General features: G+C 39.8%; 1 protein-coding gene across 2 annotated transcripts in view; it reads right to left on the bottom strand.

The window, feature by feature from the left end:
• Positions 1-9014: 9014 nt before the first annotated feature.
• KIF16B (kinesin family member 16B) overlaps positions 9015-24761 on the bottom strand; it is a 137359-nt gene continuing 121612 nt past the window's right edge. For both annotated transcript variants that reach the window (XM_054290179.1, XM_054290180.1), the window contains one exon: positions 9015-10303. In XM_054290179.1, coding sequence (XP_054146154.1) covers positions 10145-10303 — 159 coding nt within the window. In that variant the 3' untranslated portion in view covers positions 9015-10144. The remainder of the gene's footprint in view (positions 10304-24761) is intronic.

The following is a 24761-nucleotide window of genomic DNA, read 5'->3' as shown; positions in this document are numbered from 1 at the left end:
ATGCCCAAAGATTTACCATGCTCTGCAAATCCAACCTCACTGCCACATTCTCTCCGCTTTCCATCTCCTTGTGCTAAATCACATCCAGAGTTTGCTTTTCAAATTAATGTGTGATGTGTGTAGGCAGAAAATGATGCTGTGTTCCCAGTCCATACTGGAGCAGTGCAGGAAAAGAGGCAAATGCCAGTGCAGAGCTGGGAGAAGAGGTGGGCAGCACTTGTCCCAGGGCTGCCTGTACCCTTGGGCTCCTCCCCACCATCTGGCCCGGACTCTTTCCATGCCATGCAGGGAAGGAGCATTTGGTAGCAGACTCAGATGGGAAGTTTGTTTTCCTGCTTTTCCTGGCCTTGTTTGTGTTACCTGAGCTAATGGCTGGCAAGGAGAGGCTCTCTGGGGTACCCCACGTAGCTGCAGAAACCCTGGCTTTGCTTTCCCAAACATGCAAACCATCTGTCAGCAGCTCCCACCCTGGGAACGTGGGCAGGGGGGTGCCTTGGAGCCTTTCCCTGCTCCTGTGTCCTGGCATGGCCTCTGGAACAGGGATGTGCCCTTACCCAGCCCTGCACCTGAGCTGGCCCCACGTGTGCACATCACACGGCCAGACTGGATGCTAGGAGATGTGCAGGGGAGCCTGGATAACCCCAGAGCCCTCCTGCAGCCAGGCACTCCACACCAGTCTGCCCAGTCCCCCCCATTCTGCTCAGGCCATTCCAGTCTGCCCAGTCCCCTCCAGTCTGTCCAGTCCCCCCCAGTCTTCCCAGGGCATTCCAGTCTGCACAGGCCCCTCCAGCCCAGGCCCCTCCAGTTTGCCCAGTCCCCTCCAGACCCCTCTGGTGCCACCAGCACCATCGCCCTGCAGCTGCACAGAGGTCAGAGACCCGGAGAAGTTTTTTATAATTAGTACTTGGATTTGGCCTATGGCCTGTTAATATGGTATACAATTCTGCTGGTTTCCACTCACAAGCCCCTTTATTCTTTTTTCCTTTTTAGAGCTGTGAATTTGTTTGGTTTTCTCTCAAGTCTAAGAGACCTAATTATGGTAAACAGGGCAACCCCGACAAGGGGGAGGAATGATGCATCTGACTCCATGGACATCAGAAGCCTAATTAATAACTTTATTATACTATATTATTCTATATTATATTACACTGTATTACACTGAATATGCCAAGCACCCAACTGCCCAGAATCTCGTGACTGTCAGCCAACACACACTCCTGGATTCAATTGATCAATGAATCAGAACACTCACACCAGAATCCAATCAAGAAAATTCCTTCAGGTAAATAACCTTCCTCAATGCATTCCACTTGCTCCAAAACACAGGAGCAGTAAATGAGCATAGAATTGTTTTTTCTTTCTCTGATGTTCAGAGATTCACATTCATATTCACAGAAATATCTTTGGGAAGTTGTGCCTTGCTTTTTTCCATGAAGAGAAATGAGGCCACACCTAACAACATCAGTTCTTGGACATTTTTGTAATGGGTTTAGTAAATCAACAAAATCCACAGAATTAGCTGCACATTTAACCCCTTGGTGTGTCAATAAGTTCCCAGCTTCAGTGTTTTCCATTTGATGTTTTGCACCAAGGGGTTAATTTGAAAAGGGACAAGAGCTCAGTTTCAGTTACAAGCTTAGGTTTAATAATAAGGGAATCACAACTTTAGGTTACCTGGAGACCAACCAGTATAAAATTGTCCTTGAAGGTGTATTTCTGTGTGAAGGCAAAAACAGGTTGTTCACATCATAAAGCTGGTGGAAGAGAGAGGAAATACAAAAAAAAAAAAATGGGTACTTCAGCTTCCTTTTTTTTCTCCACATAGTGCACATCTCTGCAATATGTAAGGAAACAGTAAAATTGCTCAAGGCAATGAAAAGGGATCAAAATTACACATGCATTTAATAAACAAAACAGATGCAACTAAAAAGTGAATTAATTTAAAAAGGGCTTGAACAAAGGAACCAGAGGAAAGGAACAGCATTGTAACCTGCAGAGAAAGCACAGAGCAGCTCCTGCACCATGACCTGTGGGAAGTTAGCAGTAGTCCTGAGTTTCATCAAGCAGGGTAACCTGGGGAAGGGGTGTTAAGACTTGGCTGTTGGGGTGACCAAGTGGCTTCATCACCTTTCTTGGCCCCCTTTTGCCTCTACCATCCTGCCACCACTGATTTCTGGTATTTTGAATGGGTATCTGCCAAGGGAAGAAAAGCATCTACTTGAATGGTGAATATTGGCCAAAGCACAGACAAATCAAAGGTTCATAAAACAAATCAGTTATTTTAAATTCAATGTATCTTGTCCTGGTTTTGGCTGGGGTAGAGCCAAAACCTACAGGCTGGTACAGTGCTGTGCTTTGGATTTAGGATCAGAAAATGTTGATAACACAGTGATGAGCTGATGCTAAGCAGTGCTTGCACTAAGGCAAGGACTTCTCTGCTTCTCAAACCACACCATGGGAGAGGCTGGGAGGGGCACAAGTGCTGGGACAGCTGACCCCAGCTGGTCAAAAGGATATTCCAGATCCCCTGGTCCAGCATAGAACTGGGGGAAAGCTGCTTGGGAATTCACTGGGCAGCACTCAGCAAGCAGTGAGCACTGGACATAACTTGATTTGTGTATTCAAATTACTTTTTCATTACTACTACCTCTTCCATTTCTGTCCTATTTTAATCCAAAATTTTCACTTTTTTTTTCCTCAATTCTCTCCACTATCACACAAGGGATGGGAAGTGAGTGAGCTCCTATTTACTTACTTTCTTTACTTATATCTTTTTCCTTTCTTCTTCTTTTTTTTTGTCTTTCTCCTTTACTTACTTTCCTATTTGCTCCTATTTACTTATCTCTCCAGTTAAACCACAACAGCACCTTCCCAGAGAGAGATACTGTTGGAGGTTAGCTTCTTATTCTTTTTCATATATCTTTGCCTGGAAGCCCCATAATTTCAAAGTTATAATAACTCGGAAGGAAGGGGATCACATTTTCCATTCCAAGGGAGCTTCCCACCTTCCCTAGCAGACGCCTGGTCCTTTAAACCAGGACAGATACTTATCAAGAAATTCCTAGCAGAGAGCTCTGTGCAGCCTTAATAGCCACAGCCCAAGCCTTCATGCCTGGATAATAAATCACTTAACCCAACAAAGTCCTGTTGTCGCTGATTTTCCAGAGTATCATCAAGGCAATCTCATTTAGCAGCCTTGTCAAAGGTAATTCAAAAGGTATAATGATTGTCAAAGTTCTTCAAAATAGTACAGTGAAGATGATTATGTGGCTTTTGTCCTGCAGTGTGCAGGATCCCAGATGAGTGCTAATAAACAGGCCAAAATTTGCCTTGTAAAATCTCATCATGCTTTTAAAGGCCAGATTACTCAGTACGAATTTTAAATTTCACCCTTGATTTCATTCACACAGAATGAAACACAAGTTGCCAATACACCCAGCATAGTCCCAGTCCCCTAAAACCCTGTTCCACCATTACAAAAGAACAGGGATGGTGAAATCCCCTTGCACGTGAAATGAGCTGTGCTGAGAGATGCTCTCAATTTGCTGATAGACTTGACAAATCTGAGCAATTCTGTGTCCATTCAGTAAATAATGCTATGAAAATGTTAAATTACCACAGATTAAGAAGTTTGTGATACCTTTGTTTTTCGAACAATCACTTGGTTTTGTTTTGCTTCTTTGGTCTGGGGTTGTTTTTCTTTTATTTTCTTGCAACTTTTTTTTGTATTCTTCCATTCTCCACTGCCTTTCCTACCAACACTGAGAATCACTCACACAATAGATACAGCCAGAGCCTGGCACATAATTAAGATGTAAAGAGGTAACTTCATCTGAGCACATAAACCTGAGCACCTGCTTATGCAAGCAGGTGCCAGAATCAATAGCTCAGGCAGCTTGGAAGCTTGTCCAAGGTTCTGATTTTAGACATTGCTCAGCAACCTTTCTGTGCTGGAGCCCTCCTGGAAGCACTTGCTTCCCTGAACTGGCATGTTCTTTCATCCACACTGCATTAATGAACACTCCCAAGCTCAGAACAGGACAGATCTGAGCACAGGACAGGCTGAGATATGAATTTAATTGTTCACATTCTCTTATGCTGATCTTTCAGAGGACATGCTTCTGCATTGTCCACACTGTTGCTCAGCTACTAAAATAATGAGAATTGGAGGTGGTTTTGGATGAAAATGTGCCATGGCTTGTTTTTTCAGCAATAGAGCATTGCCTTCTCTCTTGTTGAACTCAATGAGAAAAACAGGTGATTTGACACAAACATCATTAGTTTCCATAGAACAATTCTTGAAGCTCTCATTATCAGTAGATTCATTTTGCTCCTATTATCAGCATGCTACTCTGCACCATGGAAAGGAGTAATTTGCAACCCATACATCTCCAAGGTATTCACATTTGGGGAAAAAAACCAACCATGATGCAGAAGTCCTGAAAACACACTGATTTCCCAGAGAGAACAACGACAACACCATTAACAATTTTCACCTGCTCATTTTTGAGATTCTGATTTCTGTTGTAATTCCCAAAATCAAAAATCAAGGACTCCAATTTTTGCAGAACACAACTAAAATGTGGTTTCAGTTGATGATCTCTGATCCATGCCTTTAAGGAAACAGAAAAACAGGAGATCAGAACAAGTTATCAGAAGATGACAACTACCAATTGTCATATAATAAAGGATTTGCTTTCTCTTCAAGTCCTCCCAGCACATTCTTATAAACCATCTGTAAAATAAGACTACAGACAGGAAGTAAGTTAAAACTTACAAAGAATGAGAACAAGCCACCCAGACAAAACTGTCATGAGAAGATAGAAGAAGCTAGCAAAAGAAACTGAGAAGGACTTTGAAAGTCTGTAAACTTTTTTCTTAGACCCATTTCTTTTTCTGAGACCACTTTCAAAAAACAACCACCAAAGTACTGCCAAAACTCTGTGTGAGAGCAGAAGCTGTGCTGCATGCTCCAATGTTAGCAGAACTTCAGAGAAAATTGTCAGTATTTATAAAGAAAACAAGGTTTAAAGAAGAAAAAAGACACAGGGTTTCCCATGCTGCCACTTGCGATTTTGCTTCTAAGACTTGTTACACACTGCAGACATGAGACTAAAGCTTCTGGTCCAAAATCTTGCCTCCATTTTGTCAAACATTCACATTCACCCTTAACATGGCTTCCCAACACATTCCTTCTAAAACTCAGTCTCAAAAAGCCAAAAGAGCAGTATTGTTTGTGATCAGGTATTTCCAGCCAGTTGGATGAGCTCTTGTATGGATTTCACTGGATTTCAGGTGGCATAAGGAAGTTTACCTGTTTCCCACAAAATTCATTTTCAGGTCACCATTCACTTTCCCAACCTGTTTCTTTCTCAAGTTGCAACAGGGGAGATCTAGATTAGATATTAAAAAATATTTCTTCAGGGAGAGAGTAGTCTGGCACTGGGACAGGATGCCCAGAGAAATGGTGGAATAACCAGCCTTTGAAATGTTCAAATAATGTGTGGATGTAGCACTTGGGCACATGGTGACACAGCAGCATAGTCCATTAATGGTTGGACTTGATGATCCTACAGGCCTTTTCCAACTTTAATTGATTACATTTTATGATATTTTTATTCCTAATTGACTTTGTTTTCATTGTATTAGGAATAAAAAGGTACATCCACAGCAGCATTCAGGTCTGCCACCAATAATAACAAAGCACTCTCTTAAAATAATAAAACAACAATGTAAAAAAGTGGCAGGACCCAGTATATTAAAAAAATTCACTTTACAACCTTGCCAAGAAAATACACCTTTATCAGACTTTAAGCCTTTAACTGGTTCAGGGCCTGTACAACTGCATAGACCTTAGTTGCTCATGAAGCCTGTCCTGCAAAGGAATATCTTCTATTTCCCATTATGAGGATGGAAGCCAGAAAGTTTTTGCTCTTTAGCTTATCTTTTTTTTTTTTTTTTTCCCCAGAATCTAATGCAACACAGAGAAAATAAACCCATGGACGGACATAAGAAACTTGTAAGTTGAAAATAATTTATTTTTTCCAATTTTGGGGCTTTGGTGAGCTGGGAGCATATAAAATTTCAAGCTTTATCACAGTCTAATACAAACCTATTTCTTATTCCGACCCCCAGGAGTGAGGAGATTGCCAGGAGTCATTTATCAGCAGGGCTTTGAGGGATGCTCAACCTCTGGAGCAGCAGCATATTCAGGGGAAAAGCACTTCCAGTTAAAGGAAAACAGGGTCAAGACCAACAGCAAGGCTTTCCTCAAAGTATTTTTGCATTTAATCATGTTATGCAGAAATAAAAAAAAAAAAAAAGGCAAGCACCATCTCCAATGTGCTTTTTAGCCTTTTTTGGTGCAATCCTAGTGATGAAAAACTGCTGTAGGCTCAGCAAGGATATGAGCCAAGCTGTTTGGTGACTTTATTGGAGACATGATTTCAGTTGCATGGGTAATTGTGATAGCCCCATTATAGTAAAGTACTTAAACACACACTTTGCCTGAAATATATATAGGACTGATACTGATACATAAGTTAGGTTTTACTGAAGGACATTTCTCAATTACTTAGGCACTTGGAAAAAAAGCCACCACCCATACCAGGCCTGAAAATAACTTTCACAATGTTGTTGAAAGTGTCAGTATGTTGAAAATAAAATTAATGGACAATTTTAGAGCTTGAGAATATCTACAGAGAAATGCAATTGGAACGTCTTTAAAATGGCTAGCTCTATGCATTTCAGCTTCTATTGGAAACTTCTCTTGAAGTCTGAGTTCAAAGACTGTAGGTTATAAACAGCCATCATATTTTTTACTTTACAATGTGTAATTATTCAAAGATGCCTCCTAGCTTAGCCTGAGCTTGCCATCATTGATTAAACTCTGGACACCAGAGAAAGATAGGTAAGAAGGTGGGAAAAACTGGTACCTGGGGGCTGTGGTCCTAATCTCATGCTTGCATTCACCTCTGTGGCTTTTAACTCAATGACATTGTAAATAGAGTGATTAATAGACCTCTGTTATTTGCAATGTACACATTTCACACTGCAGGTCAGGTAAACCAGACAACATAAATTAACCACCTTATAAGCAAGGTTACACCATTGGAGCATCTGGTCCTGAATCAATTTGTACTGTTGGCAGGAAGCCAGTACAAGTCTTCCTTTAAATTCAAGTGAAAAAAATTAATATTCAAAATTTTCACTTGACTTAAGTCTTTATCACATTGAGTTTTTCTTAAGCAGGTTCTCCAAATCCAAAGTGACACAAAATACCTCTAGGAGTCCTGTTTGTTTTTGCCTTTTCATGACCAGCATTCACCATGTGGTGCAATGGAGTTCTGCTTGGCACACAGGTAGGTTTTCAGGTTTTGCCCTTTTTTGGCCTGCTAGATCCTTTCATAGAAGTGGCACCCAGGAAGTAATGCTCTACAGTTACACAAAATAATTTTTCTGAAGACTCTGAGGCATTAATTCTTTATTATACCTCACTGCAATGAGGTAGGAAGGGGAACAGGCCAAGGGAGAAGGACAAACAGAACAGTCACTGGCTTTGAAGTGAGATTCAGAGTCATTTATTGATCATCCCTCATTTCTGCCTCTGAAGCACCCATGTGGGCATCAGAGCAGGACAACTACATGCACTTACCAGTCTTCCATTGAGTGCTGCAACACAAACTCCAGTGACTCAGCTCACCACAGGCACCCAGCAGGCACCAACTTCCACCTTCTGATCTGGGAAGCACAAGCAAAGCCAAATGGCAGAGGGAAGCAGGAAGGGAACACACAGCCTTGTGGTCAGGAGGATGAAAAGTGCACAGAGGGCCCTGGAGAGGGGCAATAAAGGCACTGGGAGAGCCTGGAGAGGTGTAATAAAGGCACTGGGCAGAGCAGGGATCACGAGATTGGGTCCCTGTCAGTGACCAACACAGGCAGGGAGTGCTCCAGTGCATGAAGGAGTCCAGGAATGTCTGAGATCCAGTGAAAAAAAAACAGTTTGGGAATCAGCAGGTTTGATCAGAATGCTTAGCTTCCCAATCAGAGGTATTAAGATACCCAAGTCAGTTAGAGTCAGATAAAGTCAGACACATTCAAAGGCAATAAATGCTACCCTGCTAATAACAGGGCCTAGAAACTTTACCCTAACTTTTGCTTTCCCTGAAATGAATTAAAATTATAAAAATACTCCCAAAATTTAAATAATCCATTTCTTTTTGTGTATTTTAATTAAAGATGCTTATTGTGTCAGGCTATGCTTAGGAATGGAACCCAATTATCTTTATACATCAGCACAGAATCACAGAAGGGCCTGGCTTGGGAAGGACCTTAGAAATCCTCTAGTTCCAACGCCCCTGCCACAGGCAGTGACACCTCCCTGGTGTTTCTCATCAGGTTTCTCACAGCCAGCCCCATCCAGCCTGGCCATGAACACCTCCACTGAAGGGGCTGCTCACAGCTTCTCTGTGCAACTCACCACCCCTACAGCCAAGAATTTCTTTCCAATATCTAACAAAACCAGCTTAAGGCAATTCCCACTATTCCTGCAGGCCAGCAAATTCACCAGGCATGATCTGTCTTTAGTGAAGGCATACTGGCAGTCACCAATTACCACATTATTTACCATGAGCCTTGGCACAGTTTCCAAAAGGACCTGCTCCATAATCTTGCCAGGCACTGAGGAAAGACTGACTGGCCTGTGGTTCCTTGGGTCTTCCTCTTTTTCCTTTTTAAAAGTGAGGGTTATGTTTCCTCTTCTCCAGTCAGAGGGAGCTTCCCCAGAGTGCCATCACTTCTTAAATATGATGAATAGTGCCTTGGACACTTCCTTGGCCAGCTCCCTCAGGACCATGGATGTATCAAATGTGAAACACTGCTGTTCCTATAATTTAGGTCATGAAATAAAAATGCCACCAGTGTTGTTACTTTAGGTTTTAATCACAATTTTCAATGACATAAATAGTTTGATTACCACAACCTACCAGTGGTCAGTGAAGTCAACTCAGAAAAAATGCTTCACACTCTGAACAAATGGCACACAAAACTTACCTTTCATTATGCATTTTAATAACTGGAAGTAATTCAATTCTGATTTTTATACAACCAATTATACATTAACATATACACATAATTCCAGTCACAGTGTATACATAGTTTTGAATCTGCAGCAATACAAAATTAGTTCTACCTGTATATATATGTGCAAGTCTGAATAAATCCTGAGTCATTTTAAAGTACTATTATTTAAATCCTGTAAATTTTAACTGATGCAAATAAACCTCAGGTTTTACAATTATTGTGAAGAAGCTATTTAAAAAACAGTATATAACACTTTGCATCAGCTTTATGCATAGCTAGAGCTCTGCACAGTGCAGAGTTTCCATTTCCAGTCTGAATGATTACGAAATCTGAAAAGATGCTGACCATGTTATTTGGTAACTATTGCTTCCTTTGCTTCTTTATTAATGGTGAATGATTTGTTCAGCCTCCAAACAACTAAGTGTGGAGGACTCTGACAGGGTTCAAATTATATTCTTCCTGCTGCATATATTTTTGTAAGCATTCAAGTTACCCAGGCCCTTTAATTCTTCTGAGAAAAACGATACAATTATACAATCAATACTCAGTGTATCTAGAAGAGAAAGAAAATGAAACAACAGTGGAGCATGATCATTACCTTAAACATGACACTATGCTATAAAGAAACAAAAGAGGAGCTGTTCTTTAAGGAACAGCTTGGACAGAAACCAAACGGCCACTGGGAAACCCTCTGTCAGCATGACACACTGCCATGGTAAACATGAGACGCTCTTGAACAAATTATCTGAGAAAATGGGAAGGAAGCACTGCTGCCAAGAAGGGATCCAAACTCATTACCAGAGTCAGAATCTTTGTACACTATTAACAGAGCAACTTACACAAAGATGTCTGTACAGCCCATGGCAGGAGAATGCAGGCACTGCCTTGGGAGCTGCTAAAGGACACAGGTCAGCGTGGGGGCCTGGCTGTCTCCATTTGGGCTGTTTGGATGTTTCCAGGCATGGAGGAGACACAGGTTTTGTCTTTCCCTCATTCCTCTTGCACAAAAGTGAAGGCACCACTCCAGCCATACTCCTCCAGCATAGGGATCCTGGCCCAAAGCTTAGCTGGTCCCATGGCTGCTGTAGTCAAAAACACCTTTCCTGAAGAAGGGTGAGAATTCACAGATGGTGTATTTGGACAGCGTCAGCCCCACTTTGTCAATGTTCAGTGGAGATGATGGAGATTTCAGCATTGCAGAGAAAAAGCTCCTGAGGTATTTCTGTGGAATGAAATATAAAATGTCATAAGGTTTACTTGATCAAATTTATTATAACCACTTTGAAAAATTAAATGAACAGCAAAAAGCCCTAAAAATATTTCCATGGGATGTGAACAGTCCTTTCAATAACTATCAACATTTATAAAACAATCTAGTGACATGTCTGTATTAAGCTCAAGAAAAGCAGAAAAGAATTATTTTCCACTTCTTTCTTATGCCCAGCTTGGCAACTCTTTTATTCTGTGGTTGCATGATGCTTCCTAGTCTATTCTGCAGTCATGGAATCATGACATGCTAATATTATTGTCTAGCATTAGCAAACACAGCAGGTGCAAACCTCAGATCCATGCTGCAGGATATTCGCCACATAATACACAAAAGGACTTTAAAAATCTTTCCCTCATAAAGCTTCCAAAATCCTTGCATTGATTGGGGTTTGTTTTGATGATGGCTATCTGCAGAAAGATTTGTATTAATTCCATATTATGTCAGAACCTACCAGTATCTTTTCATTGAGTTGCCCTCAAAGTTCCTTTGTTTGTTTGGGGTTTTTTTGGTTGTTTTTTTCTTTTTTCTTTCTTTTGTGGGTTTTTTTGGGGTTTTTTATTGTTTGGGGTTTTTTTCCTTTTTTGGTCTTACTAATGAGAAGCACATGGGAGACACTTCCTTTCCTTCCCCTAAGTTAATATTCACCAACCACTGTGCAAATTGCAGTCACATTTGTACACAGAGAAATTGGGGGATGTACATTACACAGTTGGTTTTCACAAACCTGAAAAAGCTTCCATTATATGTGGGTTCATTTGGATACAATTTTCCAGGTATGTGTGACTTAGTAACTCATAATTTTTGAACTTTTGAACAAAACACTGGGTAAAAGGTTTGATCAGATCATATTACAAATGCATCCAGTGTCACCCAAACACCTGCAAGGGAAATTGCCCTGGAGCACAGGGATAAACTCCTTTTCTGTACTACAGACTGACCACAGAAAGAGATAAATTTAAAATCATTCACTGGTCTTGGATTCCATGGGAAATATATCTGCAACCCAGAGAAGCACATTCTCCTCTGAAGAACACAACATTTAGTTATTTGAATGCAGCAGCTTTGGGGTAAGGGAAGTGTTTTGTTCAGGAAACTGTCCTAATTATTGACTCATTTCTCAAGAATAATTCCTCCAAACTTTAACTATCTGCTTTTTTTTTAAGAAGCCAGCTGTTTCAATATTAAAGAAAGAAGAAGAACAAAGAAAAAATAGCAAACAAAAAAAAAAAAGCAGCTGAAACAAAAACTATTCTCTTGGCAGAAATGGTGAAACTTTCTATCTCATTCAGACCTGCCACAGGTTGTATTAATGTTCATGAAAAAAACTGATTACAAAAATGCCTTCAAGATGAACTGCAACAGACTAAGAGGTAATTTAAAGTGAGAAAGAGAGAAACATTTTTCATAATTAGTTCTCAAAGGAGGGTTCTTTACAAAAAGTCCCAAAACAGTAATTCCTGCAGGATGAATATGGTAGAAAATGAAATGTAAAACATAGCATTCTGTTAGTGTTTTAGCACTGTGCTGAAAAGTTACTGCAATAATTCTAGTTTATGACTACCAAAGGCTCAAAGGTACCAAAATATCTCACTGGACACATCAAAAGACCTACTGCATTCACCTTGGTATGTATGGCCAGATAATTGACTGTCATGCCTTTTCTTTAAAGCCATTACTCATTGTTTTGGCATGATAGCTCTAATGGCAAAGTAAAAAATCCCTCTGCTCTAAGCACACACTTATGTGACACACAAGGAACAGCAGGTACATTTCTTTTCCACATCTGTGCTCCAGAGTTGAGTGAATATCACAGATTCCTTGAACACAAAAAAGATCCTTGGGAAAATGGCAACAAGCAGACACGAACAGCTAATGATGGAATTAATTTTGTATGAAGGTTTCCTGCCATATGGCTTGACATTATGTGCTCTTCAACAACCACCTCGGAACAAATTAGCCATCTTATAAAACCCAGATCTGCATTTACCCTGGTATGTTAATACAGCCCAGAGCTGCTGTGCCCTTGACACAAAGAAGCTGTTGCTTCATTGAAACACAGGCGGCTGTGCCCAAAGATGCTGGCTGGGAGTGTTCCCCCGGAGTGAGGGAACAGTGACTGATGGCACAAGTGCTCACATCACAAACAGTGATCAGAGTTGTGGCAGGGCACTACAGGGGAAGGCTGCTCTGTCCTGTCAGCTGCAATGGACAGCAAAGTGGGAAAAGTGACAGGAGAAAAAGAAGAGTGATCCTTGCAATGTATGGAAAAATGCTTCCCAAAGTCAGATGGGACAAGGAGAGGATGAGAGTCACAGCAAGCTGGGAGAGGGGCAGGAGCACATCAACACCAAGTGCCAGAAATGATGAAAAGTTCCTCAGAGATCCAGAAATGAGTCCAGCATGGAATTCACTGCAGCTCAGGAGGCCACTGCAAGCAGCTGGAGTAGGAGCAAGGCTGGATGAAAGGATCTCCTATCCAGCACTCAGTGGACAGGAGGAGAGCCATTTCCATATCTTTTGTATTAAAATCCAAATCCATTTTTGTCTATTTACAGAACTCTTTTGATGTGTCCTTGAAAAAAAAATTCTTAGAAGAGACTCAGAATACCTTCACAGGTCCAACTTTTATACATATTAATGATGCGATTTCCTACTGATAGTAAAATTGTCCCTGGCATGCAAATCACAGTTTAATAGGAACTAGGTTTGTATGATTATCTAGGAAAGAAAAAACTAGTTAACTGCCAAAATATTCCAACATGCTTGGTTTTATTGCTTGTTTTTGTTTGTTAGATTGTGGCCATTTGTTCTGGATTATTTAGTCTGATAACCAGTGTTCTTCCAAATGCACTTTGGAGTTTCATTTCACTAATAGCATTTGACCTGCTATGCTGGAAAATATCCTAATGATACATTTGTAAACAGCTTGGTGTGAGGGCACAAGACTCTGGCACGGTAACAGAGATGTAAAATAGGCAACTCATACATTGATCATGTTGGCTGTTCTGGCTAAACACACACTCTGAGGAACACCAGCTCAGAGAACAGAAACATTCTGCATGTACAAAACAAGGATAGAAAGCTGCCACTGTCATATTTTCTGAAAAATCCCTTCACCAGGATTTCTTCTCCTGGGAAGCTGAGAAACCTCAGAGAAAAATGAAAACAATAATTATCTGATTGCTTCTCCTGTGTTTTGCTGCTTTGGAATGTGGTTGGAGATTGTTTATCCAACAGGTGGTTGTTTGATTGGCTTCATGTGAATTGTTTTAACTTAATGACCAATCCCCATCCAGCTGTCTTGGGACTCTGGAAGCAGTCATGAGTTTTCATGATCATTCTTTGTAAGCTTCTGTCTGTATCCTTTCTCTATTCTTTAGTATAATTTTAGTATAGCAATGATATGATATGATATATGATATAGATGATATTATATAGATGATATGATATGATATATGATATGATATGAGATATGATATGATATGATATGATATGATATGATATGATATGATATAAGCCTCTTAAGAACATGGAGTCAGATTCTCAATTCCTCCTTTGTCCTTTGAACATACCACAGAAAGACAGGTAAAAAACTCATCCAAACCAGGAAAAGCAGTGGTGCTTGCCCTCTCTGAAGGCAATACAACCTTCAAGCCCTCTAACTTAAAATTTATGACAGCTGTACCTGCACATTTTAACTCTGCAAATGAAACTAAGCTGGAGAAAGTGGTATAAGGCCCAAAGGCTTTTCTTTCTTTACCTAGTCTGAGTAGTTTTCCCTCCCTTTTAATTATGTGAATAGCAAAATGGAAAGCATTTTAAAAGCTTATTAAAAATCATTTTAATAGGGTTCACCTTTTTAGCAATAGGCCAGCGCTCATCTTGTGCTCAATTCATCAGCACAACAAAGTCATTCTAATCACTTCTGCACTACTTCGTGATGCGGGGACTTCACAATTTTATACATTTTAATGTAAAGCCATAACTTAATTTAAAGTTATTAAAGGTACTACAATCAAAAAGCTTTCTGAAATGTGAAAGTCTTCTTATCATCCTTTCAATTGTGGCATATTAAAGAGGAATTCAGTTCAGTGACATTGTTCTCCTAATCCACTGCTAACAGTGATAGCCTCAGAGACCAATAGCAGAGCTTAGCAAGAATTGGATTTTTTCATTAAAATTTGGTGTGCTTAAAAACTCATCAGCTCTGGTACTTTCAGAAAGTAAAAACACTTCAAGCTTTTGCTTTCATACTGCTATTTCTAGCAATTTCCTAAAAAAAAAAGTCAGTGCTTAAAATACTTTAGAAGATACTTTTAAAACCGGCATTAGAATTACCACCTGCTGATATATGCCGGAGCTGAAAGCACTAGAAAGTTTAAGAAGATAAATCTTACAAGGCTTTGGGGATTTTTTAGACAACAGCTCCTTTTCTGTGAAACAATACCACCCTTTCAAGACTTACACGTCAATTGGAGAGTCAAAAGCTTTACCACAAGGTCACAGAAGATCACTGGTGACAGAGGAAGGACTTTCCCATCTAATTTCTAACACAGGCTCCTCTATCCCTTTAATTTAGATGCTGGTTCCTCCCTGCACCAATGACAGAATTATTCTGTTGACTAGTGTTAAGTGTTGCAGGTTTTAAATCAGATCTTGATTTGAATTATCCATAGAGCAAAGCATGCACAGGTACCACAGCTCTTTCTACAGGATACAATTCTGATTACCAAAAAACCCCCAAAGCCAGACAGATTGAAGCACATTCCCTCAGCCTAAAAAAAACCACATTATGTTGTAATCAGGTATTGCACAGTCAGCTCTTCCCAAGAAAGACTCTACCCCAAAGCAAGCAGATAGGCAGGTGATTTGCTTCCAATCTGTGATCACAAAAACAAGGATCTGTTTAAAAGACAAGGCATGGTAAGGGAGCCTCCACGTAGTTTCAAGCCTATTTCTGTATTTATTAAATTTGAGCAAGCAGGGAATTAATTTGCAGATAGCAAGACTATAGAATATGAGGTACCATTGCTTTGGAGGACAGCAATCCAAAATACAGCAACGCAAAATTATGGATTTGGAGGACAGCAATCCAAAATTATGCACCAGATTACAACTAATACCTTCACCTCCACCAATTCCAGATTCAGATCAATTTTCCACTCACCAGACATAACTTACTCAGAAACATTTTGGTCTTTTGTGGGCTTTTTCTTTTTTTCTAATAAAGAAACCATGAAGCTTCAATTCTTTTCCCCAACACCTTGACATATTTTGCAAGATATTATAAAGGAGATTTGAGTAAAGTAGGTGAGCAGAACAGCATGTAATGATATTCAATATCACAAGTGATATTTCGGGCCCCTCAGGAAGTACCTAATGTCACCTGTGGATCTGAACACATTTATCTCCTGCACATATCCTCAGGTCATTCTGTGCAGTTGTGATTTCAGAGCAATGGGGAAAAAACTTAATGCTTGGGAGACTACCTGGTGCCTGAAGGATCTTATTTCTGTGCAAAAAACTTGGAGAGAAAATGTTGGTAATTATGATGGGATCACCTGGCCCATCATCTTCTGCTGAAAGACCCAGATGGCTGGGCTGTCCTTACAAAAAACCCTGTGAAATTAGACACTGTCAAAGCTCTGCAAAGGTTCCTTGAGGAGCCAAATTTGACAATCCCTCCAGAATGTGACTGTCCCTGGTGCCAGAGACCTTGCTCAAGTTGTGGACAATTTGTGTATGCACTTTTTAGGAGAATGAAGACAGAAGCACAAGTCAGAAAATGGCAAATCACCACTGCAATAGTCACATTGATACTGGCTAGTTTTTTGCCTTTTTTCTTTTATATATTCTCTGTACTTTTACACATTTATTTGTAGCTTTGTAGCCTATTATTGCATTCACAGCTGGTTTTCCCAGTACTCTTCCCTGCCCTAACAGGCAGGAAGTAAAAACACTTTCCAAAGCCTCTATCCTCTCTTGGTTCTTTTTAGGAACCAAGGCCAAGAAACAGCTCTTTGGGAAATATTTTTCATAAACTAGTTCAGTTTATATCTAAAGCGATTTAGAAGGGGCTTTAACTGGGGGAATTGCATCAGCACTTAGTTAACACCAAAGTTTCCACTAACTGAGCTGCCCAATCCAAACCCCTGTACAGCAGACAGAGATAAAGTCCCTGTTGTGCTTATGAAATTATGTTAGGAAAGACTGTTTGGATTCAGTCTGCCTTGAGCAAGCCTATCCATGGGATTGTTTTTGCTCAAAGACCTGGTTACACTTGGTGGGTTAAGCAGAGGGTTGGGGAAACATGTTGTGCACCTCAGGGGGATTTGACTGTGGGTGAGGACAGCCTGGAAGGCTGGAATGCACCACTGGCTGCTGAATGTCACTGCCACTGCATATTTTAATTACCATGGACTTGTCCAGTCATATCAGTCATGGACCAAATGAACTCTGTCCATACCTGGAGGGATGGTCAGTGACCACTGAAATTATATTTGTATATAGTTATATGTAGATATGTATAGATATATGTGTAGGTATGTTTACAGTTGAAATGTATTAATTTGGGCATTAATCAGACAATATGGGATAAGGGGTGGAATGTCCTGGGGTAATCCATAATGTTATTGTATTCCATATCTATCTGTGCCCCCCAATATTGTTACTGTATCATAAGAATACCAAAATGAGAACCTTGTGTGTGGAGGGGTCATTATCATGGGTGCTTTTAAATCTGGCACTCTCAGGCAGCTTCCAGCTTTTTTTGCCGTGGGGTATTTGCTTTGTGAGTTATCTGATCTTTGTTCAGGCAATGGCTTTCCTTCCCTTTTTGGGTTCTCTTTTCATTTTTTTCCTCAGCTCAGAAAGTTAGGAGTTTTGAGCTGCATTGGGGTGAATTCCACAGGCATCCTCCATACAACACTCCTTTAAGGGGCATGTTTAGAGGTACCGAAATTACTTTGGAACTAAGCAGCTAAACTGCACTAAAAAATACTGGGACTTAGAATTTTAGCCTCTTGGGAAAGTCTCTCTATGTTTTCCATGCACAGCATGATGCAGGTGCCTTGAATCAGAGTTAGTTTCCTCCAGAGTTGTACAGGTGAAGCAGATTTTACCTCTACATCTCCAGAAGTGCTTGAGTGACACTAAAATTTAATTTTACCCAAGGTGGTACTGAAATTTACTCAAATTCATATACCTTTTTGAATTTTCTTAATGTGCAAGCATTCTGAGAGATGCCAGTTATGATTCCAGGTGAAACTGCTCTCTCAGGCTTTCGAAACCCAAACTATTCATTATAGCTGTTTGGAACATTTTTCTGTGCAAGTCTAATGGCATGAGCACATTATGCTGAATTACTATTATGCCACATCAATTGAATCAACTTCTTAAGTCAGTCTACATCCCAAATTACAATCTTATTCTGCCTGTAATTTGTTTAAAATCCACAGGACTTGTATATCTTACAATGTCTGCATGGTAAAAGCTTACATTTATTGGCTTTAGGCAGCTCTAATGAAAACTGAATTGCAGGCTGGCAGGAAAGCAAATAAAAAGGCAGCAAGGGCTATGATTTACAGGTGGTCTATCAGTGTGAGACTTCTTTGGAAAGTGAATGACCATTCTGAAAAGGATCAAACCAGACCTGACTAGTGAAGGAAGAGCACAAGTCAGAACAAGTCCTGTCAAAATTTATTTAGAAAGAACAACAGGACTGAATTTAGTATGCATCCCTGGGCCAGCAGTGTGTGTGTCATCTGCTGGAATGGGCAAACACCTACCAAACAACCTGACATGCATCTCCCTCTGCTTCCTCTGGTGAAATCCCATGCTGGAGGATGACTGATACTCTTGCTTTGGAAAGGGGTAGTACCAGATTCAACCCATTGTCCTTGGCTGACCACTCCTTTTATTCATCTGCCCACATCTGTGTGTGCAGAGCCATTAATGGAGATTGTGATGAAGGTACACAACTTCAAAACTTGGTTTGTAGGAGTATGTTGGGAAATTTAGTCCATTCTGACAACAAAACTCATTAGGATATGGAGCTAAACTGGAGCTCAAACTATATGCTGCCCCACTTTCCAAACTCACTAAATCCTGATAAACATACCTCCTTATTTTCTGAAACTCTGAAATATCTAAAAAGGAAAGGGAAAAATAAGAAGGCCTTTAAATTGCAAATCCTATTTAATTAACTAGTTGCAATGGAGATAAATATTTGATCACAAAAGATAATTTTTGAGGTAGGGACCTGAAGCTATGCACCTAAAGAAAGAAACACCAACATTCTTCTAAAGAGGGAAGATGTATATTGTGCCAAGTTACCTCCAGTAAGCTCTGCAGAGCAAGGCTTCACACCTGATTTTGAATGAATGAGCAAATGAGACCACACTTTCCATTCCTTTTGCATTCAGTAGCCTGACAAACCAGAGCTTAAAATTAACTTATCCAGAAAATAACCTCAGGCTATTGTTCCTTCTAAATGACCATCTTTATCATGTGTTTTGATTACAAGAATAATGTCTTGCATTGTTGTGGGCTAGCTGAAGGTCTACAGTATTTAATCAAAGTAACATTTTATTGGTATGGGATCAACAGCTGACCTATGCAAAGCTCTGCTTCTTTGTATCCGGTGACTGCAGCCAACAAGTAAAATTAATTTTATGTAATCATTTTTTGAACCCAACAGGTCTCACACAAGAAGCAGAGCCACCCAAAAAAAAAGGTTAAATGCTTTACTGCTGAGAACTGCTGCAACTTCTCTTTGAGGGTTGATGCTTCAAGACCAGAAAAGCCACGTGCCTTGGGCTGCCCTAATGCTGTGGTGACAGATGGGAACCTGACATGTGAATGTGCCCTCAGATGCTAACTGCAAAGTCTGTCTGCCAGCAAAACTTCAGGGCTGCTGCTGAAAAGCAGTTATTTTTGTTCTAAAATTTTGCAGTGGTTTCTAGAGGATATGAAAGGCACCTGGTGCAGACTGACTATACCTAAATTAGAAAATGATCTATGGCATGGATTTTATGTAACTGATATTCACAATGAGGCCCAGCCACACACAGCTCTCCTCTTGTCTTTGTGGATGCATCTGTGCTCTTTCCTTCCCTGATCCCACTGCATCCCTATTCCTCTAGTGGGAAATTAAAGCCATCACTCCAAGATATTGCATTCTGTAGCTCAGACTATGGGTATGAAACAATCCTGTCTAGGATATCAAACACCATTATTTGCAGTGGTTTGCTTTTGCAACAGCAGGGCTACTGGTGTGCATTCATATCTGGGAAAAAAGAGAAGAGTTTCCTTTTATTTTCCACTAAGTATCAAGTTGTATTTTGAATGTGTTCTGAAGTCCATCTCACCTAGACTCTGCTAAGAACAGCAATCACCACCACACTGTCACAGGCAAACATCCATTCTGTAGGAGCCAGGCTGGTGAGCAGCTGCATAAAGCTCCTTTTAGAAAACTTTGGCATTAGGGATGTTGCAAGCTAATGCCTGTGTCTAATAATTTTCTTTTAGTAATCAATTTGAACAAACATCTATACAGTAGTTTTGTGACTAGTGTCATTCAGGGAAAAAAAAAATCAAACAGAAATGGTAATTCTAACCCCACTTGATAGGCTTTTTGCAATACAAACATCAATTCACCTGTAACCAGCACAGGTTCTCTCAGTTAAATACATTTAGGAATGGGGCAGTGAAACAAAGACTTGTGGGGAGCACTAATGATGCTCATACTGAATATTCAGGTGACGAACAATCTAAAATCACAGTAAAATGTTTCTGTTCTCGAGACTTCAAAGAAAATCTCAATGTCTGAAGCAGATTCAAACACTCTGTTTGCTCAAATTTGTTGACAAATATTTTGAGGGTTTTTCCTTCTCAGATGTTTCTATTGCTGGCTTCCACCAAGGTATTAATTAAAATACTAATAAGACACTTAAATAACAAGAATCAATCCAAGTTCAAGAAAAAGGTGCTATTTCCATTATTTCATCTTTTCCTTAAGAACCAGATTCTTGGACCCATCTCAGCATAATGTTACTTTTAAAGTGGAAACATGACACAGCTAAATTTACAGCCTTATTTTAAAAAAAACCTAGAAATTAACACCTCCAAAGGAACTCAAGTGAAAATGCAAATGAAAAACTAAACAAAGGATTTGACTTCTAAGTTAATCTAATCTTGGAAGGTTAATTTTGGCTGAAGGTAACAGCAATATTTCAGCCAGTTCAGTGTCTACAATACTTTCCCTAGACAGTTTTCCAGATTGGACAGCAAAATTGAATTATACAGCTCATTCAAGATTTATTTCTGCCTCCTGCATTAACACCTATCATTGAAATCCTCACTGGCAGACATCAGAAAGTGAGGAGGGCAATTATATTATTAATTTTAAATAAATTGAGCATGTCTATCTTTTAAAGAGGTTCAAAGTGCCAAGAAAAAAGAAGAGCAGAGGCAATGCCAGGAAGATGTATATGCTCCTACAGAACTCAACAGAGGCTCACATTACCATACTGTTAACAGAATGACTTTTATTCCCTGAGCTCTGTAAGTGCAGCAAAAGACAACACATGACTCCTCCTGACTGCTGAGCTTTATTTCCAGATGACAGATCAGAGGATATTCTGAACTGGAAGTGACCCACAAGGATCAAGTGCAGCTCTTCATGGAATGGCCAGTCTGGGGATGGAAGCCACAACCTTGGTGTTACCAGCACCACACTCCAACCAACTGCTGATCCCTAAAAACCCACCAGAGATTCTGCTTGTTTCTCCCTTTGCTGTCTGCAAACCTACCTGGGGAAATGCAGCCCTGACAACAGGGAACAGAGACAAGGAGAGTCTGAGGCTGGGGACAGTTTTTGTTTTCCTTTAAGCAACAACCTGTTTGGATTTTGTTTGCATAAAAGTTGGTTTTTTTGCTAAACACACTGGTAACAGCAAGGGCAAGAAATAAAGTCCATGAATGCAAGGCTTCTGACCAAAGAGTCAAGAAACACAGCTCCATCTGCTTTGTCAGCTTATCCTGCCCAGCTTCTCTGGCTGCACAATGGGAAAACAGGGCTAAAAATAATCTTCATTACTACAGCAAAGCATGAGTCTAAGAGAAGAAGAAAAAAGAATGGTATGATACAGAAACACAGTATCCATAGAAGCTGGGATTCCAGGAAAATTTCTTTTTAGTATCATCCACAGACCTAGCAACTCACCAAAGAATTAAAGATACTTTGCAGTTAAAACAGGAATATATTCATTCACTGACTCAAGTATTTCTCATGGCAAACATTTCCTTTACAAAGCTTTTCCTTAAAAAAATACAAAAAAATGAATATGCATCATCTGAATTCACTTTAAAAAAAGGATCCTATACTCTTACCTACTGATTTCTATTTGCAAGAAAGGATAGATACACAATAACTTCTGTTCATTCACTTTACTCAGAAGAATTCTTGCCCTAAACACTGTAGACCTTCCTGTCACTTAAGACAGATTTAAACACGCAAGGTTGGCTCTGAAGTGAAATTACAGTCTTTAAACTGCAAAACAATAAATTTAGAGTTTTGCTCTGCAACAGGTCCCTGATGAAGAGCTAAATTAATAGATTGCAATAGGGTATTTTGGGTAGATAATTTTAAATACTATGTAGATGTTTTCTCTTAAGATATATAGGTAAAAACTTGCACATTATTTTCCAAAGCTCTATGATAATGTCAAATACAGTTCAAAAGACTTGATATTATACCAACAAACACCAAAGCAATAGTGTTTACAGTGCAACTACATATCATAATGGAGATCAAAGCTCAGTTCCCAGGCTCATCTCACACAAAAATGTAATGTGCTTTCCTACAAACAAGGCAATGTGAAGCTTTCAGTTAGCATTTGTACCAGCTAGGATAAATAAAACAACTTAATGTTATACACAAACCTTGAACTTACTGTGATTTAAAAATCACAATCCTTATAATTTAGGGCTCTCTGGATTCTTTTACTCCAAATGATTTCACCTCCATTATGATTAAATATGCCCACTTCTAAACACAGGCTGAAATATGGAAGCACTGCATCTCAATCTTCAAACAAAACAAACTCCACAACAGCCAGTCCCTCAGATTCTAGTTTTCTAGAAAGGTACCAAAACCCCACTGCTCTGCTCAGTAGTTCTATTGTGGCAAGAATCCTAGAGATGATATGTAGGAAAAACTAAATTCTTCCTAAACTGTCTTGCAAAGGGAGAAATCTAATTAGGCACAAGGAACTGCAGTTGCTAAGAGATGACCTGTGGGAAGCACTGAACTACCCAAAGCTATTTCAATGAAAGAAGCTCAGAAAAAATGATATGGAGTTCCAGCCTATTTAAGATGCATGAATACCTAATATAAAAAATGTGTAAAGAAGAGCAGAGCAATTTCTTTATCACTACCACTAGGATGACTGCTCCACTAATAATCTTACATCAAAGAATATTTACTCAGAACACTTACTGGACTGGTATTTCAGGCTGTCATTTATTTTTAGTCAATAAAATTAGCTCAATAAAATTGGTCTGCTAGCTGTACTTTGCTTTTTCTAAAAATGCTGAATTAGCCATTAGCTCTTGACTAAGCAAGTGGAACAACCAAACAAGCTTTTATACCCTCCTACAGCTGTACCAACACATGAGCTGTGAAGCTGGAAACAGATTGCAAAGAGATTTCAGCAAATCAAGGAACAGGATCAGGTGTGAAAGTCAACTGAATACAAGCCATAATTCTACTTGATACCAAGGTCTAACACTCTCACCTTCCACCTGCCCAAATTCCCAAAAGCCAAGGATCCAAGTTCCACACAAAGACAATCCCTCCAGCTTAATTTACCACTCCCCAGTTACACCCTGATGCACACTCAGGGCTCACACCAGACTGAAGGCCACAAGGCATGAGCAGCCAGTATTTGAAACAGAGCTGGTGCCTGGGCCATCTGCCACTATTGTGGCATGACTGCCCACTTTCACAGCACAACTCAAGACATTCTTTGAGCCTTCAAAGCATTACATGACTTTGGAAACCATCCCTGCTTAGGTGGTTTCTGTCACTCTTTACCAAGGAGGCTGCAGCTGTGTGAGCTCTCTGGCTATGGGCAAAGCCAGAGCAAACCACTGCAAAGCACATAGTGAAAAGAAAACACTGTGATTAGAGATCTAGACATCAGGAGGTTTTGATCAGCCTGTTGCATTCAATTCCTCATGGCAAGGATAGCAACATTTGCTTGGCTCCTCATCCTCTTTATCTAAGCTGCCCTTAGCCACAGGAGATCTTCAGTTCCTCACCACTGTGACTACTCATTGGAATGGCCAAGGGGCACATAGCAAAACATATTCATGTGAACAGTTGCCATATACTCCTATGCTTGCAAAATATATAGGTAATGAAGTTTGAAAAACCTTAGTTAAAATAGATACAATATAATTTTAAATTAAAACCTGGCTATAAAGTGCCACAGTCATATTTTCTGGAAAAATCCCCTTGCCCAGGATTTTCCTCCTGGGAAGCTGAGAAGCCTCAGAGAAAAAGGAAAACAATATTCTCTCATTTGCTTCTCTTGTGTTTTGCTGCTTTGGAATGTGTTTGGAGATTGTTTCATTGGTTCCTGGTGTGAGTTGTTTTGACTCTTTGGCCAACTGGGGCCAAGCTGCATCAGGACTCTGGAAAGAGTCACAACTTTTCATCATTATCTTTTTAGCATTCAGTAAGTATCTTTTCTGTGTCCTTTAGTATAGTTTAGTATAGTATTCTTTTATATAATATAGTATCTTAAAATAATAAATTCGTCTTCCAAGAACACGGAGTCAGATTCGTCATTCCTTCCTCCATCTCGGGAACCCCACAAATACAAGAGTAAAGCTGTAAGTACTACATGGCCACAATAAAAGCATTGCTATACACAGCAATTTTAACATTAAAATCATTACAATAAAATCTGTTAGTAAACCAATGAAAGGTCAGAAAGATTAACAGATTAATTTTTTACTGGTAAAAACGATGCAAATTGAGTACTAGACTAGAATATGGGCATGCCTTTACGGTATCTATTGAGGATGTGAAAGAAAAAAATATTCATTTTGTGCTTCATGTAAGACAGGCTGACATCAGAAGTCAGGGGGAGGATGTTTTCAAAGAAAAGGTGAAGTCCGTAGAAAAAATTCAAATCACCTAAGAAAAGATCCCAGTTGTAAGCAATCTACTTTTATAACAATTTCTCTAAAGCTCTACCTAATGCCATTTTAGCTCTACAAAGAATATAATTCTTAATGACTTGCATGATCAAGTAATCCCCATGTTTCTGCAATACAGTTGCAGGGTGTACAGCTTAGTCTTTGATAATGCCTCTTCGCCAAAACCCCACCTCCTGCCCCT

The sequence above is a fragment of the Melozone crissalis genome, unplaced genomic scaffold (assembly GCF_028551555.1).
Source record: "Melozone crissalis strain CALT ecotype California unplaced genomic scaffold, PUWL_Pcris_2 ptg000081l_1, whole genome shotgun sequence".
NCBI lineage: Eukaryota > Metazoa > Chordata > Aves > Passeriformes > Passerellidae > Melozone > Melozone crissalis.
The sequence above is the reverse complement of the archived record's forward strand: the minus strand, read 5'-3'. Positions and strand labels throughout refer to the sequence as shown.